General features: G+C 40.6%; 1 protein-coding gene across 12 annotated transcripts in view; it reads left to right on the forward strand.

Moving 5' to 3' along the window:
* pard3bb (par-3 family cell polarity regulator beta b) overlaps positions 1-19,515 on the forward strand; it is a 207,362-nt gene that overhangs the window by 71,779 nt on the left and 116,068 nt on the right. For 11 of the 12 annotated variants that reach the window (XM_037108815.1, XM_037108818.1, XM_037108817.1 and 8 more), the window contains exons 11-14: positions 536-675; positions 855-983; positions 15,099-15,290; positions 16,395-16,553. In XM_037108815.1, coding sequence (XP_036964710.1) covers positions 536-675; positions 855-983; positions 15,099-15,290; positions 16,395-16,553 — 620 coding nt within the window. The remainder of the gene's footprint in view (positions 1-535; positions 676-854; positions 984-15,098; positions 15,291-16,394; positions 16,554-19,515) is intronic. The other variant, XM_037108816.1, reaches the window with a different exon arrangement.

Genomic DNA, 19,515 nt, shown 5'->3' on the forward strand with positions numbered 1-19,515 from the left:
TTATGAGCACTTTCACACACGATTGTGTTTGCACGTGTTTTTCCGCTGATTACTATTTTAATCTTCATCACTTCTCTTTCCAGAACATTCACTCCCTATTTCCGCTGCGTTACACTCTCTTTTACCTTTACCTCGTCTCTTTCTCATTTTCTTTTCCTCTTCTCTGCCCCACACCTGAACCCATCTCTAAAACCCTCACACCTGCAGATACTGTAGCACCAGCTATAGCTAAAGGGTTTAAAGAGACACACACAGAATATCTCCAAAAGGCTTTAAATTATCACACTTGCAGTGTGTTGTCGGGAGCTGAGTCAACAACACTGTGTTGAAGTTCTCAGAAGTGGTTTAAGGTGTGTGTGGGCTGACAGATACGAGATATACTCTCCAAGCCAGTGGAAGACAAATATAGAGGCAGGGAGTAAACAGCTATACAGGATATTTTTGTGTTGAGATAGGCCTAGGATTGTTACTTACACACCTCACCTCTCTGTTCACATTTCTTTGTGTGTTTGTATATCTGTGCATGTGTGTCTAGGTTCAGAGGGTCTTGGTTTTACTGTAGTAACCAGAGATTCTTCAGTCCACGGTCCCGGTCCCATTCTTGTCAAAAACATTCTGCCACGTGGAGCCGCTGTCAAAGATGGACGCCTGCAGTCTGGAGACCGCATACTTGAGGTAGAGACAATTCAGTCATTTAAAAACAGACATCTGTGTCTTGCCTTTTGGAAGAATTCTAAATATGTGAGGCATTGAAATGAAGATTAGAAACAAGGATGATAGGTTAAGTGTAGTGGAGGCAAAGAAAAATGATGGTAATGCTGATAATGGTGGTGTTTGACTTGGTGTGTGTTTAGGTCAACGGTGTGGATATCACGGGTGTGGGCCAAGAAGAGTTGGTGTGTATGCTGCGCAGCACGCGACAGGGAGAGAATGTGTGTCTTGTGGTTCTACGGCAGGAAGACATGTTCCTACCCCGAGAGATGGTAAGAACCAATCACGGTGCATGTTTTTCTCGGTCATTATGACATGTTCTTCTGGTTGGGTCAGTCGCCAGCTTTAAGAATTATGATTTTTCAAACAAAGCAGTCAGAAAGAAAGGCATACACGTGACTACGTCACCAGTTTTTATTTTCAAATTTCAACTCTAATTGTGCAATTTTTGGTCCAATCAACAGGCTTGCCTGGATGATGCACAGCTCAGCAGCCTGTAAGAAGGCTTTGTTTTTTAGACATGAACCACAAATGTCATTAGATAATAAGAAACATGATACACTTCCCTGTCCAATAATGTTCACTCTGTGAACCTACCAAGAAATTGTGTAATCATGTAATCATGTGTTGGTAAATCGATTCTGAGTGAAAGCTTTGTACTTAAATTAGTACTATTTTAGGCCTGTCATTATCTGCTGCATTGTTGCTGCTGAATTCCGACACTGTTTTGATTAATAAACACTTTTTTTTTCATCTTTGCTCTTTTTGCATGCTTTTCTCATTCATTCTGACTCTGCATGATCAAATGCTGTGCCTGCATTCATAGCTTTTCCAACTAGAAGTGCCAATGATATCTATTTTTCTAAATCTTGTGATTTCATGGCTTTACTTGTTGCTATTGCTCTTCAACACAAAGACTAATTTTCCTAATTGAAATCTTTTCTTTATTTCCATTTGCTTTCACATACATTTTTTTCTTTAAAAGAAGTGGGTGCTGTGGACGGTCAACACTGCTGCAAGATTTAACATGTCATTATTTATGAATTGTGCTATTATTTCATAATCTCTCACCATATAGAAAAAAACTGCAATATTTACATTAACTACATTATATGATACATCTTTAAATATATCAAAACAGAGAAGCAATAATATTCTAGTCATGATTTCAAAAACAAAAGTGCTGCTGCAACTAAAGACATGACATGGTTGCCATTTGTCAAAAAACAGAACACACTTTGAACCTAGGGGTTCAGCAGTCAGAAAACACCGCCAAGGTTAACACAGCTCAAAGAAATGCAGGTACATCTAAACCTCTCAACACAGTCTAGTGTCACTTTGCCTCACATGTCCGTGCTAGCACAAACAGTCTTACTTTATCATAATATTATAAGACCTGAATCTTGTCTCCACCCATCACTCCTGTGCATTTTTCCATCTCTTTCTGTATTTTATTATTTTTATGTTGCCTTTTGTGTCTCTCTTGTCTTTGTGTCTCTTTTCCGCTCTTATCGACTGATGTTTCCTCAACGGCTGCCAGGAAGTTCCCAGCACACACGTGCATGTGACCCTGAGCCCCATAGGAAATTCTGTTTCTGCAGACAGGAAAAGGAGCACTGTGCAGGAGTGTGTTAACATTTAGGAACATTTATAAGTATTGTAACTGGTCCACAGTTTCTCCATGTACGCATGTCTGAACTCCATGACATGTGGATACCTCTGCACATCACACTGTTACATGTGTTCACTCAATACTTTTCTTTTCTAGCAGTGCTCCTCACACTTCTCTACAACCATACTGTTACACAGCAACCTGCGTCAGAAACTCCCCTGGTAGCCAATTCATCACAATGCTCTATAACTCCCCAGATGGATGGTTGCTATAAAATGGTGAAAGACTTTTCTAAAAGTGTTCACAAAGTAGAATACAAGCACAGCAAATTTCAGTTTAAACTTCTTATGACTGACATATTGATCACAGATAAAACAACTGCAGAAGAGTGTACATGTTTTAGAGCCTGTATGGCTCAGAAGATTGCCCCCTGAACAGTTCACAGTTAACAAATGTATTTAGTTGTTTAGCTTTTGAGAAGTTGCAGCTCTTGTCTAGTTTAACTTTGAGCCTCATCCACTACAACTTAACCACAAGGGTTATAGACCGAAAATGTCAGTCACCAAGTCACGAAAACTGTTCTCCCTTTGGTCCAGTGTTATTCATAACCATGCTCACTCTATCACACTCAGAAGAAAAGAAATGTCTGAGCATTGTCCTCCTGCATAGAAAACTACGCACCAAAACGTCTCTCATAGGAAAAGTTTTGTTCTGTGAATTGTCTCAGTCTATTTGGAGGGCTGCTTAAACCAAGCAACGATTCAAGGACACTGCTGGTGTTTGCATGTGTTTATGGCTGTGTGCCTGCAATTGTGTGTGTGTGTGTGTGAGAGACATCTATTGAATATTAACTTCCTGCTCCTGATGTACACAGTAACACACGCAAATTGACCCGTCCCTTTGTCCTGGTCCGCATTTACAGTTAATGGGGTCTATTCTGTTACAAAATCCATCTGAGTTTCACAGAAAACCATTCAGTATTTTGTTGTGACCAACTATACAACCAACAAGCAAACCAACAAACTAGCAAACAGTCAAAGCAACCAACTACAGAACCAACAAACAAACCAACGAATGAACAAACAGCCAAACCATAACACAAACCTCCTTGGTGGAGTTAAAATCAGTTCTTTGGTCAGATACTGTTGACTTTGACTAAGTGCGTTTTGGGTATATTGAGTAATCAGAGGGAAGCAAGTACTTGAAGTGCAACCACATGCCATGAACTATGGCGCCAATGCAAAGGCAGGCTTACTGGAGTTTACCCTATCATGAAGCCTAGCTTAAGCCATCAGCTTAATTTCTTTGCTGAAATATTCACAAATGTTTTTTTTTAATTTTTTTTATTAATGTTTTGTCTGTAATTGTGAATTTTAGTTTATTGTCCCTGGTGTAGACATCCAGAGTTCTGAGGCAGAGTGTCATAAATGTAATTTCGGGCATTATGTACTGCATTGTTAACAGCTGATGCCACAGGTAAGAAGGTGGTGGGGATGTCCCATTTTGCTCTTTAATTGTGATAATTGGTATTTCTGCTGTTGTGGCTGAATTTGAATGAATATGGATGCAAATTATGTCGTGGGCAACATGGAAGAGATGCAGTTTAAAGATGTATAATGATGTATTGGTTGAAAGGCAGACTGATTAGGCTCCAGGCCCATCACCCTGACATGAAGAATGAGCATGAAGAATGGATGGTTTGACTCGTCATTGCAGTTAGGTGTAAAAACTGATAAATGACATGGGTAAGCTGCAGTTTCTCATAGGCACGCTGAGCTCAGTTTAAATACATCATTCTAGGTAGATGATGAGTGTGTGTGTGTGTGTGTGTGTGTGTGTGTGTGTGTGGATGGATGATGATGATAATTAAGACTGGGGAATATGTGGGCTGGCAAACAGGAAATTGAACAAGGAGTCCACTCTGACTTTGTGGTGTTTTGATAAAAGAAACAACAGAACATTGATTATTAGACACACTTATTAACACCCCTGCTATAATTCATTTATGCATGTAAAGGATGAGTGAGTTTGATGTGATTGTCACAATTTTTTTTTTTTTTTTTTGTGCAGTATTTCAATCAACAGACTTTTCTCTACCCTAGTGTCTCTCTCTTGCCCTCAGCCTCTCTTCCTGACTGACAGTACGCCCTTACAGAAGTCACTTCTATCTAATTAACAGCTGAGGGTGTTTGTTCAGCAGTCATTCAACAGTGTTCAGAAACAAATGCAATCAGAGTTTTGCACAGGGTAGCTCTGAACACACGCAGCAGAACATTTCAAATGTGTTAGAGTGTGGTTACAATAACTGTGTGTGTGTTACCACCTCAAGTTGATCTCAGGGAGATGGGAGAAACATGATAATCAGTTTTTCAATCTTCTATTGCCAGACATGGAAGCTTAAATTTAGTGTCAGGGGAAATCCCTAACCAAAGTAAGAAACAACCCATCCCTGAATAGAAATAAAATCCTAATGTTAAAATCTAACTCCCATTGAAGTAACTTAATTAAATTACAAATAAGGAAATTAAACAGAAATTGCTGTTGCCATTTGGGCCTCCTTGGCAAGAAGTTAAAGGTTATTTAGACTGGTATTATTAACTTAGAATAATAATGTAAATAATTGATTATTCTTGCAGCAAAATCCCTACCATTCTGACCTTACCCTGACAACTGCATACAAAAGAGCTGCAGACTAAGACCTGACAACATACACAGTACAGTTATACAGCAGTATAAGTGACCCAGAGGCCCAGAGGTGCAGCTCCTCATCCTTTTTTCTCCTCCTCACTGACCATTATTTCTTTGTTTCTTACTCATCCAATGACAGTATCTCTGGAACACTGTGAGAGAAAATCGTCAAATTTGGCACCAAAAATCCACTCTGACTCAAAGATGAACTGGAACTGATTAGGTTTTGTTGGTCATATGTCAAAGGTCAAAGTAACTGTGACCTCACAAAACACATTCATTAACAGGATAAAATGATAAAGTTGTTTGATTTGATATCCAAAAGGTCACCTTGACTTTGTAACATCATGATGTTATGCAGACTGTGGGATCACCAGCTGTTTTAGTCATGAGTATTTGCTCCTTTGTTAGCTTTCTTCAACTCTCGCTCTAACACTTTTCTGAGATAGGAAAATGATAAAGGAAGCTTAACATTACAACCAACCATGGGGATAGGTGAGGATTAAAGTCAGTTTTTGGTTCCTACTTTTTTTGGTAAATAGTGTAAATAAAGAGTATTCAGATTGAACAATGAACTTCACACCATGTTTGTATATTCACACCTCAAAATCAAGCATAAGCCTGGTAGTATTATCACACCTCACCAACCAGCATGGCTTCCAATCTCTGCACTGTGTGTTTCACATAAACAGCATTCATATAAACCTAAACAAAACTGTGCCAATTTTGCTGTAGATCTCTAGTTTCTGCAGACAGAAATGTCTGTCTGAGTAACATCCCTGTATTCTTGAACTCCATCATCTTGGTGCAGTAACATGGCATCAACCACAACAAGAACATTAGAGCCTTGGATTTGATACTGACCCTCATCCAAACTACTTCGCATTTGGCAGAAAACCAACATTAAACCACACTCACTTTGCTGTTCTTTTTTGACATGAGCCTCTCTGATGACTTTCATTTGTTATGAATATTGAACAGAAATTAGGGTATAAAGATAGAACTTTCAAATCCAAATCCTCACATAATGTGGTCACTCTTAAGCCGGGTGTGTTTACATGGTAAATCTTTGCTAGGGACAAAATTGCACATCTCATTATCCCAATATTTGTTAAATACTGAAATGTGTTTCTTAAGTAACACAGAACAAAGCTGTATGACCACCGAGAGCTGAAAAACAAGTTGTGTTATTTTGAAGTTTTTCGGTAGATAATGTCAGGATGCAGATGGGAACGGCTGTGAGGGTTAATGTCGTTAAATATGCATAGTTCCGAAAAATTTTACACCGTGTTCCCAAGCAGACTTTTAACTGTCAAATGGTTACAGTTTCAGAGTTGTGTTTTTTGTTTTTTTTTTCTTTCTCATGTGCACTTGTTTGTGTTAACGGAGAGGAAACAGAAGAAGGATGATGATGAAATGATGGAAGGATCTTGTCTATCTTCTCCACCCCCTCTTCCGTTGTCTCATTTTAGCCCACCATCTGGTGCTGTCTGCTAATGTCTGTGCTTGCTGTAGAACAAAGACATTACACCACCTCTACACACACGCACACACGCACACACACACACACACACACACACACACACACACACACCACACACACACACACACACACTTACTCAAAGTCACTTTTTCTGTGACATACAAACATACTCGTACAAATCCCACAATATAACAAGTATACATCCACCTGCTGTGTTGGCTCTGTGCAAAGGCATTTTTGTGCACACATACACACACAATCACTCACACATGCAACATAAAAAGACATTTTTCAGTCCTTTTCTTCACACACGAACAAGCATACGCCTGCTGAGTTGGCCGGTGCCTTGAAACTAATGTTTGAAACAAAGATGCTCTTTTCTGCTTCCAGACATTTCACACCTCTCCTTCTCCCTCTCCCTCCCATTTTCTCTTGTTCTTCCACAGAGTCCAATTCCTCTTGCATGTCACTGACAACTCCCTTGTTTTACCCCTTTGGCTTTTTATGTCAGTGTGCAAGGGGTTCTAATCAACATTCAGTCCGACGCCCAGGGGGAGGGGAAAAAAAAGAAAAGATTGTTTGGACAAGTGTTCTGTTCAGTGTCACATCACCTAAATTTAAACCTGTGGGCCGTTTTCTGCGAAAGCTCTCTGTCTTTTTCTGTACATCTCCTGGCATTTTTTTTTCAGTCCTATCAAAATAAAGCAGATTGCAGATCTCAGCAAATCAGAAGAGTTTACCATACAAGGATGTTTTTAAGACACTTAGAAAATAAACAAGGGTCCATGATCTTAGGACAGAATATTTTAACTTTCAAAACAACAACACAACAAAAATAGGGATTTTATTTTGTTTTAAACCTTGAAATAGAGAATAGAAAATTCTCAGAGGGGATTCTAGACAATAACCTCACAAACTGTTGTCTAATGTGTATCTACTGTGGCGGTCCTTGACATGAAAAAAGTCTGTGAACCCCAATCCAGCTTTTGGTTTCTCATCAAGTTGCAGTGTCACTAAACCACACTTTCTTAACTGAGATCTGAGAGGCCTTGAGTATAAAAGCAACCCTCAGGTGTTGAACTCTTTTTCCTTCTGCTGGAGTTATGGATGAACAAAAAAATGGGAATAAACTTGATGAAAACAGAGCAGATTCAGGGCATGATGGGATTTCTGTCAGTCCATTCATCACCATCTTCCTCACCTTAAACGCAAAAGCATAAATAATAAAAAGTAATGTAAAGCAATGGATGAGGATACGAATATAAACCATCCGGTAACACACTCTGACTACTAATAAAGAGGCTTGAATGAAAGGTTGAACTGTGATTCCATCAAGCTATTTGTGTAGCTTTTAGCATCCAGTGCGTAATGAGCTGCATGACAATCTTCTGTCCTTTTCCTCCTTTTTTTATTTTTTTATTCCTACAACAGGAAACATTCTCCTTAGCGCCAGATGCTCCTCACACACACACTGACGTATTAAATCAGTAAACAGTTGGCAGCTGGTGACAGAGCACATTCAAAACAAAACAACTTTATTGAACAGTTTCTTCATTCTGATTATCCCTCATCCATCACCTCTGCAGCGTTGTGTGTGTGCAAGTGTGTGCGTCTGTGCACGTCTTTGCAGTCTGTTGTCTATTTTCGTTTGTGTGTGTGCATGTGTGTTGCATCTCACTGATATCGTCACCAATGTGACCTCACAGAATCACTACAGTAGATCCCCCATCTGTTACGCCCTCAGAGACCTGTGTATTCACGCACATACACACACACACACACACACACACACACACACACACACACACACACACACACACACACACACACACACACACACACACACACACACACACACACACACAAACTCTTTGGCAGCTTGGTGTCTCTGCAGGAGCTGCCATCATCCCAGTGGAGAGCAGCCGAGAAGGGTATCATGTCTCTCTTCTCTCTCCCTCTCTCTGGCTCTGCCTCATCTCACATCTCTCCGCTGTTTATCGAAGGTTTATCTGCTCCTCCATCAGCCTATCATCTAAAGTCGCTGCTGTGTCTTAAAGCCCTCAGCACACACGTGTCACACACACACACACACATGTCAGATGTGGGTTCAAGACGCAGGAGATCAACGTCGGTGTTGTCACAGCAAGACGTTGCTCTCACTTTTACCAACAAAACCTTTTGTTTTATTGGAACTAACAGCAGCAGTTTTGTTGAGAAAACAAAAAATGGATATATACAAATCTCCTGATTTCAAGTGGACGTTTGAGGAGATACGCTTTTTTGCTTATCAAGAATTAGATGAGATGAGGGTAAAGAAGCTAAATATGATGCTACGGCCAACAACCGACTTACCACAAAGAATGGAAACATCTCTTCCTAACTCACTAATTAACTATTTATCTTTATATTAAGCTTTATAGCAAGCCTATTTGAAGCATAAAAAAATACAAACTGCTGTTTTAAGAGCTAGGAGACAGAGGTATAAATGTCAACACTGGTTGAAATAAGCAAAATAGACAGCTAACAGTCTGTTTCTTCACTGGCACGAACAGTTTCAAAGATCAAAGGTCTGATGTTGCCATGGCTATGTGAATAGGAATAAAATATGTATTTTGACTCCAAACCCACATCAGTGAAAACACTGTGGGTGTAGAGTCAGGATTTCAGGCTGATTGAATAAACAGTATAACACTTCCTCTACCAATATCACACACATAAAGAGAACGTTTTTATCACACCAAGCAGGGGTTTGCACAGTGTCTTTGGAGGCTGTACCCGCTTTCTTCTTCGGAGTTTTGCACCACATGCTCTTTCAAACATTTCTGCTTATGCTCCCACAACTCATTGTTACCACACCCACTCATCAGTCTCAATCAAATCTCATCAAATCATCCAGTCCTGCCTGGCATTCTCTGTAAAAAAGATTCCCTTTAATGTTTCATCATGTAGAAGAACAGCAGCTATGATCTTTTTACAAACTGTTGCCAAGTAGCAATTCGGTGTCCGTGTGGGGAGCTTCGGCACATGAACAGAAGGCTGCCCAGCGCGCACCGTGACCCCATATTACAACGTGACCGCCCAAGAACACTTGTGGCCTTGAAAAACGAACCCCGTGCCGCTAACATCTGCTGTGGGTTCCTCAAGAACTGCAGGCCGGCATGCCCTGCATACACAGACCTCTAATATGCAACTCCAGGGGAGATTGTACACTGACGGCATTAGAGCTGTGCTTGACAAAAAGGCTGTAGACATCAGTAAGTCAGAATATGCAGCACTGTATCTGTATTCCTCCATATCACGCCCACAGAGACATTTATTCATGTCAACCAGTTCCTTTATTCAAAAAAGGTCTTTTCATCACCTCGATATAGACACTTGTCACTCATAATGGATCACTTTCTCCGTGGCCAATTTACATTACATTTAGCTGACAATTTACTACAGTAAAGATGCACAATATGGATTGCTTTCTGCAGATATTGATAACTGAAAATTGCCAGCTTCTCACTGCCCATACTGATAAGATAACTGATTGAACATTAGTTTTGCTTTTTAAAAAGAAGTTCATGCCCTGTAGTTTGAGTGTAAGAAAGGCTGAGATTCAGTGAGCAGAGATGGATGATTTAATATTCCACAGCGCTAATAAGATTTGTTTAAACTCGCAGACTTGATGAAAGCAGCCACAGACTGGATCAGAGTAGTAAATGCTGCTTTTGTTAAGTCAATGAAAGCAATTTAGCTTCATGTAATTGGCTCTATTTAACAGCTTTAATTTCACTCATAGCAGAAAATAGCAGATGATATACATTTCTAAATATCTGGCTGGTAATGTATTGGTCTAATACATATTGTGCATCCTAAACAATAATAATAATCAAGTTGATTTAACCCAAATATTGCATCAGATATGCTGAACAGCTACTTTAAGAAAGTGTTAATACTATTTTTACATAAACATTCAGAATTCAAGATTCATCTGGATTTTTTAAAAGCATGTAATCACGCTGAAAATAGGCGATTTGATCCTTTGTCATTGGCCAAAGATGGGTAGAAAGCAGCATGTAGGCCATTGAGAACGTTACAACCGTCACTTTTCAGTATCTCTTCCTTCAGTCTTTCTTTAAAGCTTAACAACAACGGAATCTTGTCGAGTGCGGCCGGAATGGAGACAGATGGAAAATGATGCGCCAACATATGCACCAGATGAAAATTAGCATGTCCACCCAGGTGTCCACCCCACTGCTGATCAATGCTGTAGACAATAAATACTAGTGACTACCGCAGAGTCCTTTGATGCTGGTATGAACGACAGTTGCACCCTTTACCACTGAAGACAAAAGCCAGATGTTAGTGGGTGTTTGCAGGGTTTTTGGTCAGTGTGTCAGAAAATGAGAAAGAGAGAACGTTTTTCTTTCTTTTGTTAGCCGTAACGACCACTGTCGATTGCACCCCCCTCTCTCTCCATCTTTTTCTATTTGTCTCCCCGTCCTCTTCCTTTTCTCTGTGGGGTCGTGAATGTTCCTTAGTCACACTAAGATTGTGGACTGTTGGTCTCCCCCCACAGCATTTATTGTGACCATTAGAGGATAGTGGGCGACGAAGGTGTTTGGGATTGGACGACGGGGGCCCATCCTGAGTGGTCAGAGATGGGACAGTTATTTTCATAAGTCAAAAGCATAGCCCATAATGTCAGGGGTTTTTTTTTCCTCCCAGGGAGTACTTACCTCAGCCATTTGTGTGTCTCTATGGGTGTGGGTGTGTTATCACACCTATCACCGCATTTAAGCACAGCGGTTACTGTTGTTTGGCCTTGTAAAATGGATCCTTGGGCAGTCATTTCCACTGCATGGGGCTTTATGCACACACACACACACACACACACGTACGCTCACACACGTGTACACCCACACACACGCAGTTTCTCTGCATGGCTGGGCAGAAGGGCATCTGCATGCAGCTCTCATTAAAAGACCATGACCAGGTGTCCTTAAACACAAACACACAAATAACACAGGGACAATAAATTGCAGAGCAGAGTATTATTAAAGTCAGCGTCTAATATTACCCATACAACTGATAAGTAAAATTATGATCATCACTCTTCTTATCTTCTCCCCCATTTTATCTTTTTTATCTTTCCCCGTTTCTCTCCCTCACACTTAATCTCTGCCTTTAGGTGCGAGTTAGAGGCATTTTTAAAAAAAAAAAAAATCTGTGTTTGTGTGTTTTTAGTTTACCGCTCTCAGCTCATTCGAACATAATGTGTCTTTCCATCTTTTCTCCCACACACTGCCTCGGTTTAATAAAGCGACACACACAACCTCATCCGCACACAACGCCGACAGACACTGAGCTGTCTTTTTTAATGGCGTGTCCTCCCGTTTGATCCATCATTGTGGCAAACCCATTTAAATGTTAAACGACCGGCGTGAGGAGGTTCATCTATGCAAACAGCTTTTTCTATAACCGGATGGATTTGATAGAGTTCACGGAGCAAAGATACAAACACCTTTTTTATAGCGGCAAGCAGAAAGCGCACACATGAGTGCACACCACTGTTTATTATTTTAGTATTACACACACACAGAGATATAACCACCGATCATTGCTATGAGGCTGAGATAATAGAAATGTTCCATGAAATTGCAGCGTGCACTTACAATTTGTTTGTGGCCTTGTCCACTCCTGTGTGTGTTTGTGTGTGTTTAAAGCAATTTTGGTTAATGAAAAAGAGAAGCCTTGTTTAATTTCGTGTTTTTTCTCAGCTCACCCACTGAATAGAAGCACTTTGTTTCTCTACTCAGCGTGTTGTAAGAACCCACAAAACAGTCAGGTTTGACACCGAAATTATGATTTTTTTTCCCCCAAATTTTCCTCACGGGCTGTTTGTTTGTTTGGTAAATTATCGGAGCAAACCCAGAGGCCGTGCTTATTCATTGTTTTACAGGGAAATTGAATTCATCACCCAGATAAACAACTTTACATACATTTGCATATTTTTGTCAGATTCCATAAAACATCTCGCAGGCCTGTGGGTGGTCCTGACCCCAAATGCTGAGAACTGCTGTTTCAAACTTTTCCGCAGTGGAACAGCAGCCGTCCTCTGCTCTAAATTCTTTCTGGCATTGGTTCTGTCCCATGCTGACTGAGCGCAAGAAAAACGAAAATCATAAATTAACAAAGCAGGGAAAGTTAAATCGGATGAATAAAGAATGTAGAGGTGGCTGAAAAACTGAAAAGTTGCCAAAATCATGAACATTACTTAGGACAGAATCCCAGAGACTAATAAATTCTCACTGTAATTATGTGCAGAAAGCAGCTAACATTTCTCTTCTGGGTGTTTTGAAGTTCTTTCCAAGGTCGATGGAGCTTCGTATCAGGTCCGGACAGTCAGTCTGATGTGGGGAGTTTTTCCAGCAGGGAAAACAGTTTTCTGCAGAGTAGAGGACTTTGTGTCGGCTTAACGCTGTTAAACCTACAATCCCCGCAGACAAACACTGTCTAAACCTGACACTGCTGACCCACGCAATCATACACACACTCACACACAGAAACACACATGCTTTCACTGAATTCATGCATATACATAGACCGGCACATGAAAACTAAAGCTTGGCACATGCGCACAGACATGGACTTGCAATGCACGCACAAACAATTATTCATGGATTTTTGCAGGCACACAGCACTGTACATGAACTTAAACACACACTCACTGACAGACTAACATTGAAAACTACATTTACAAACAGAATTGACACACAGCTCCTCCTTTACCTGCCTAGGCTCCGTTTACATGCTTTTCCTCTGTCTAAAAAAACACCTTTTTAGCCTGAAACACTTGATGAATATTCATTAGAAAACACTTCTGGATGCTTTGCAGTCCGGTCCAAGAATGATCAGAAACAATAAATATGCAGCACACTCTTTGTCCAATATTCTGCGCCTTCCTTTAATGGTCTAGTGGGGAGGATTTAGTGGGATCTAGAGCTTTTTTTTCAAGCTGCAGCCAGTAGAAGACGATAACCCAAAACACGAATTGACTATGTCAGAAATACTGTCATAGACACTTGAGAAGAAAGCTCAGGATTTGGATTCAGAGTGAACAGCAACTTTTGGACCATCCATGAAAAGAGCCAAGCTAAACCAGGTTGGACTTAAGGCTGCTCCTGGCTAATGTCCGGTCACAGGCCAATTAAATGGTTAAATGCGGCCCAGGCTGCCCAAGTGATAGGAAATCACAGTGTTGTGCCCACATCTTTACAGAGATCTGTATCCAGCACAACATCCTGGAACAAGCTAGTACGCTTGGCAGGTGGATCATGTTCAACAGAGCGACTACGGAAGAGTTGGACTCTGTGTTTATCTCATTGATGCTTAGTGCTCAAACTCAGTCAAACGTTTATGGACAGTGTTTCCCAGATGTGGAACTTATAACGAGAAGATGCCGACCATATTATTATCATCATCTTATTGTTGATGTTTACAGTCTCCAAACTCAAACCCCCCCCCCCAAAAAACCAAACACATCACATGTATTTGTACATAAATAACTGTAAACTGACTATTACATATTTAGAATTAACCATAACCACATCCAAACTTGGATGTCATATAAATATATAATGCTGTAATGAAAGTTGGCATTCAGTTTTCATAAAATATCTCAGTTTTGGCAAAGCTTCATGTTCTGTGGGATGCATGAACAGTCATATAAAGAATTTCTTACATGAAGCTCACTTTTTGTTACTTTTTATTTAGTCAATTCTTTATTCACTTGATCTAATAATACAACTAGATAATATTTCAGAAATATAGACTGAACTTTTCTGTCCAAAGTTTCACATATAAATGTTCGACTATTTGAAAACAAAGTACTACTATTTGACAAATGGGGTTCAGGGGTGATTACATCATGAAAACAAGTATAATCCAACAGTCCTACCTCACCTCATGATCTCATCACAGGCTTCAAACTAGCTTTCATCTGGCAGGATCCACTTCCCTTCCTTTCTGGTGTTTTTCCCACTCACTCTGTCTCAGACTTGGTCATTACTGCCGTACCTCCATGCTGATAATATGTTGTTTTTCACCATCCCTGTGGGTTTATAATAGTCATCTTTATCTATACAGTCAGTCCTTGGTTCTTGTTCCTCTGTCTGGTGTACAATCTTTCCTTCCTCTCCATTTTCCGTCAGCTCCCACCACTTTTGTCTCTCCAGCCTGCCGTGTTTGCCGTATTCTCCAATTACCTCTTGAAAATGCACAGGTCATTTTATTGATATTGCTGAGCTGAGTGAAGAAAAAAAAAAAAAAGATGCGTATATAAAAGCAGACCGTCCAAATGGCTTTTTTTCTTTTTCCTTTTTTTCCCCTTTGAAAATAGACTCTGGACACAATTCTTCACTCACAGAGAAATTTAGCTGAAAAGCTCCTTCTGATGGTTTCACTCAAATGGAAAAGCTTTTAGTTTAGCTTTTGGAGACTATTCAAGCCCAATGAGTTGACCTCTGTCTCCTCACCCTCACCCTGTCCCCACCCCGCTCTCTCCTTCATCGATGTCTCCCCACTTCTACCTCCATTACTCTCTCTCATCCCTCCCAGAAGGACGAGGTGCCCCGCGGGCCAGTCTTTGTGTCTGAGAATGGGAAGGAGCAGCTTATGTTCGAGGTGCCGCTTAATGACAGCGGCTCTGCGGGGCTCGGCATCAGCCTCAAAGGAAACAAATCCAGGGAGACGGGAGAGGACCTGGGGATCTTCATCAAATCCATCATACATGGAGGTGCTGCATACAAGGTGACATCATGTTCTCATACATACAATAAAAGACAGAGTGTCCTAGAAAACACTAATTGATTATTTGGGAAAGCTTCTGAAGTTGGTGCCCAAATATTTTTGTGGTAAAAGGAGGCAAAAAAATATCCTCCAGAGGGAGTCAATGAGAGTTCAACTCATCAATGATCAGAGAGCGATGCAGTATGGGAAGTGATAAATGACGCAGCACATTATTTATGAGACAGTCTTCTGAAGAGTGCTGTAGCCACTTCAGCTGTCTCTGCTGCCATGTGCTCCTGTTCTGTTAACCTCTGACCTCTTACTCGCCGGGACACAGTTCACATGTCATAGACTGCAGCAAGACAGACAAGCAAACACATGCACAAACACACTCCCACACACAGGTGCACGGCTTTTATCTCTGCGCTGACAGGAATAAATGGAAACAGGTCTGCTGTGAAGGCTTTGTAACACACCTGGGAAGTCAGACATATGGAGCTGTTGGTGCGATTTAGTGTGTATCATGGCCAGTTTTTGGTATTTAAGATAAAGCTACAACAATTAGTCGATGAATTGGTCAGAAGACCAAAAGAAAAATTAAAGGACAATCACAATTTCAGTCATTATCTAATCACCCCCACGCTGATTGAAAGTCAGGTGAGGTTTCAAAAAGGACAAAGCAACTCAAAAAAACGTTAAATGGCTTCATACAGCTCATCCAGTGTAACTCACCTCAGACAGGGTCAGTGATAAAACTTTTAGCTTGGAAGCTACACTGAAGATTTCAGCTCAAGATGAGCTATTAGCTTAGTTTCAGTCATTTTCTAGTGTCGTAAATGTAAGGATTTTCTGTTTAACTGTCGTCTATGATGTTAAATGAAGACTATTCTTTCACTAAAGGATAAAGCTGAGCGTTTGTTGCTATACATCAGCTCTCTATGAATAGCTCTGTCACATTATGAATCAATCACATGTTCTTCCGTCGTTCAAAGGAGATAAGATTAACATAAGAAACCATGAATGTACCGGAACAACATTCGACATCCTGCTATCAGTAACATAAAGACAAATGCATGAGTGCACACAAGGTCACATGATCCAACTCCTCTTCTGTGTTTTTTCCAGGATGGGCGTCTGCGTGTCAATGACCAGCTGGTGGCGGTTAACGGAGAGTCGCTGGTTGGATGCTCCAATCATGTGGCCATGGAGACTCTCCGTCGCTCTATGTCACAGGAGGGGAACGTACGAGGAATGATCCAACTAGTGGTGCTAAGAATTCTCAAGGTACAAACACACATGTGCACAAAGTTAGACATGCAGCTGTACTCTACTTCTAATGTGTATGTGATTAAATGCATGTGCACAGAGCCTAATGTGGGCATGTGTGGTCGGAGCAGCTTTAGATACAAAGGTGAAACATAGGTTGCATTGAGTTTATTCATAATATACATACATGTCTGTTTTTATTGTCAGAGAAATGCAGAATGTAGGTCAGGACACCTGCTGTGAGAAGCAGAGCGCTTGTATGCCATGTCAGCAAACATACATGCTTCTTTTATCTTCGATCTGTAGCTCCTGTCCTCGCTGACTGACTTAAAACATCTTTTTCAGTCAGTCTATTGCATCTCTGCTTCTCTTTTCTACACACACTGACTTTTTGGCCCTTCCATCCATTCTTCAGATACTTGACACTAGTCTCCCTGCTCTTACCAGCAGTGGCAAAAAGAGCATTTACACTCCAGCTATTCAGATTTTGTGTCTGTGTGCCAGAGTGTTCTTCACTCAGCTCTATCTCTTTTCTGTACGAGTTAAAAAAAAAAAAAAAAAAAAAAGATGCTTTTCATCTCGGCTGCTTTCAGCTGATGCCTTTTACACGGCTCTGTGGAACGTCTGCACAAACCTTTTTGCACACACAAAGCTGGGCTGTTGGCTCAAGTGTGAATGGCCTTTTGCCGACCTGCTGTTAATGGGAAAAAAAGGAACATATAGCATACACCCAGCATGATGTACTCCCACACAAGCTCAAAAAACAAACAGATAAATAGATCAGCACAAAAACAAATGCACATAAAAAAGTTTCGGTACTGAGTCATAACACACACACACACACACACACACACGTTACAGTTCAGAAACACAAGCTACAATACATTTGAATAAACAGATTTCTAAGGATGGATCTTAATAACCCTCGTGCAGTAGGATTTATTGCAGCTCAAGCTCCATTAGTTTTCAGTAAATGTGCTTAATAATGATGAGTCTACGTGTGGTGTGCTGGGCTCAGGGCACCCCCTGTCAATAGCTTGACGGTGAAAGCTGTTAGCAACATCAAAGAGTTGCATCCATGTTTCCCTCTTTGTCTTAAGAGTGGAAAAGAAAGGATAAAAAAAGGAAGATAAAGGCAGATAGATAAGAGACTGTGCCTTTAAAAGCCTTTTTTGGGCTTTGGTATTGATGCTTTTAACATTACTGAAGTGGACCACTCTACTCTTTTCCCCCTCTGATCTTTTTTTCCTCCATTTTCTAGCCTGTGTCCTTTACTCTTTCTCTCACTCGGGCCTTCCTGCTGTATTCATCTCCTGCCAGTCCTCTCTAATCTCTCATTTTATTCAGCTGCACTTTTTATTCAGTAACTGTCCAAACACCCACTGTCTCCAAGATAAATAAGTGGTAACCCTGCACAGGTTACATGGACGTAATCTGGGGCTGTTTTTTAACATCGGCACTGTGGTTGTCACAATATCTGAATCTCAGTACAACTTAGAGTTGTTCTAATGTACTACTTTTGCTGATAGTTTACAGTGATTAATTTCACATTATGGAGTCTTTACCTAACTTTGTCTTGTAATAGTTATATTTATAAAACAGTTGTCCGAACAGTTGTTTGGATTCTGGTGGGTTTTTTTTAGATTTGTTTGTTGTCCTGACCATTGACTATTTAAAACATGGAAACGTTGTGCTTTTCATTTGAAGTCGGAAGTTGGATTTTCTGAGTTCCCAGTCAGTGCTTTAAATTGAAACACACCCTGGAATAAGATTTCGTACGTTGCTTTGGTGCTTTTGTGCACAAAACACTGCATAATGCATTGCCTATCAGCCGGTATTGTTAATGATAGCTACCAATCTCTAACCTAGCTAGAAGTTTTCCAACTTGGTTATGACTTCTGAGAAAATGGAACACAACAAGAGCTTCCATGTGAAGTGAAGGCAATATGAGGTGCCTTACAACTGCATTATTTCTAATTGTCAGCAGGGAGTGACTGCTGGTTTCAAAAAAATCTGATGGTATGTAAACATATGAGAAAATACCCCTACTTCTCTCTTGATTTATTACTGTAGTAAACAGTTTCCTAATGAGTTTATGGTCTCAATCATTAGTCTTCTTTTCAGAATGATGTTCACATTGTAAAATATGTTCCCATTTAGAGTAAAATAATAACAATAAAGCAGGGTATGCGTTTGGACATGGCTATCATGGTGATTGACAAGTCGCCACCACGTTGTGTCTTTTGGTTATCAGTCAGAACCAATCAGCATATCCTCCCAAGCTCCACCCTCTCATTCAAATATGATCACAGTATGGTCACAAAAAAAACAACTAAGCGACGGCCATAATGCTGTACTTGAGGCCTCGAAATGATGGTACACAAGCAAACAGGTTAACGTTGTTTCATAGGAAAATATGACAAATGCAATGTATAACTCCAGCTGGAGCTTACAACCCTGCCTTTCATAAGACTGTTTTATTACAGAGAATAACAGATGGAGGGTAATATATTGCAGAAATGAAACATGTTTAGCTGTGACTAAAAACAATGTTTTTGTACCTCAGTAACCTCCTTCGGCTGCCTGAAAAAGCGTTTGTTTGTGGAGAGTAATCTGATTGCACTATGACACCAGCTAATGGGATGTGTGCTCAGAGAGAGCCGGGGATGGGAGGGGGCCCGCAGGACCTCTAACACACTGAAGAGTGATGTGTCCTGGGTGGGAACTGGAGGGAAGCTGGGGCGACGGGCGGTAGCTGGTGCTAGGCGGGGGGTCAAGAGGAAGATGACAAGAAGGATTTATTATGCACACAAAGTAATTTTATGTCTTCTTTGTTGTTTGAGTGGAGGGCCTGGTCTGTACAGAGAAGACACACAGCCAAGATTGCATACATATGTATACATGTTAATTGATACATACATTCTTCTACACACAGAAGACAAACAGATGCAAATTTAATGCCTGAAAGAAATAACACACT

The sequence above is a fragment of the Acanthopagrus latus genome, chromosome 9 (assembly GCF_904848185.1).
Source record: "Acanthopagrus latus isolate v.2019 chromosome 9, fAcaLat1.1, whole genome shotgun sequence".
NCBI lineage: Eukaryota > Metazoa > Chordata > Actinopteri > Spariformes > Sparidae > Acanthopagrus > Acanthopagrus latus.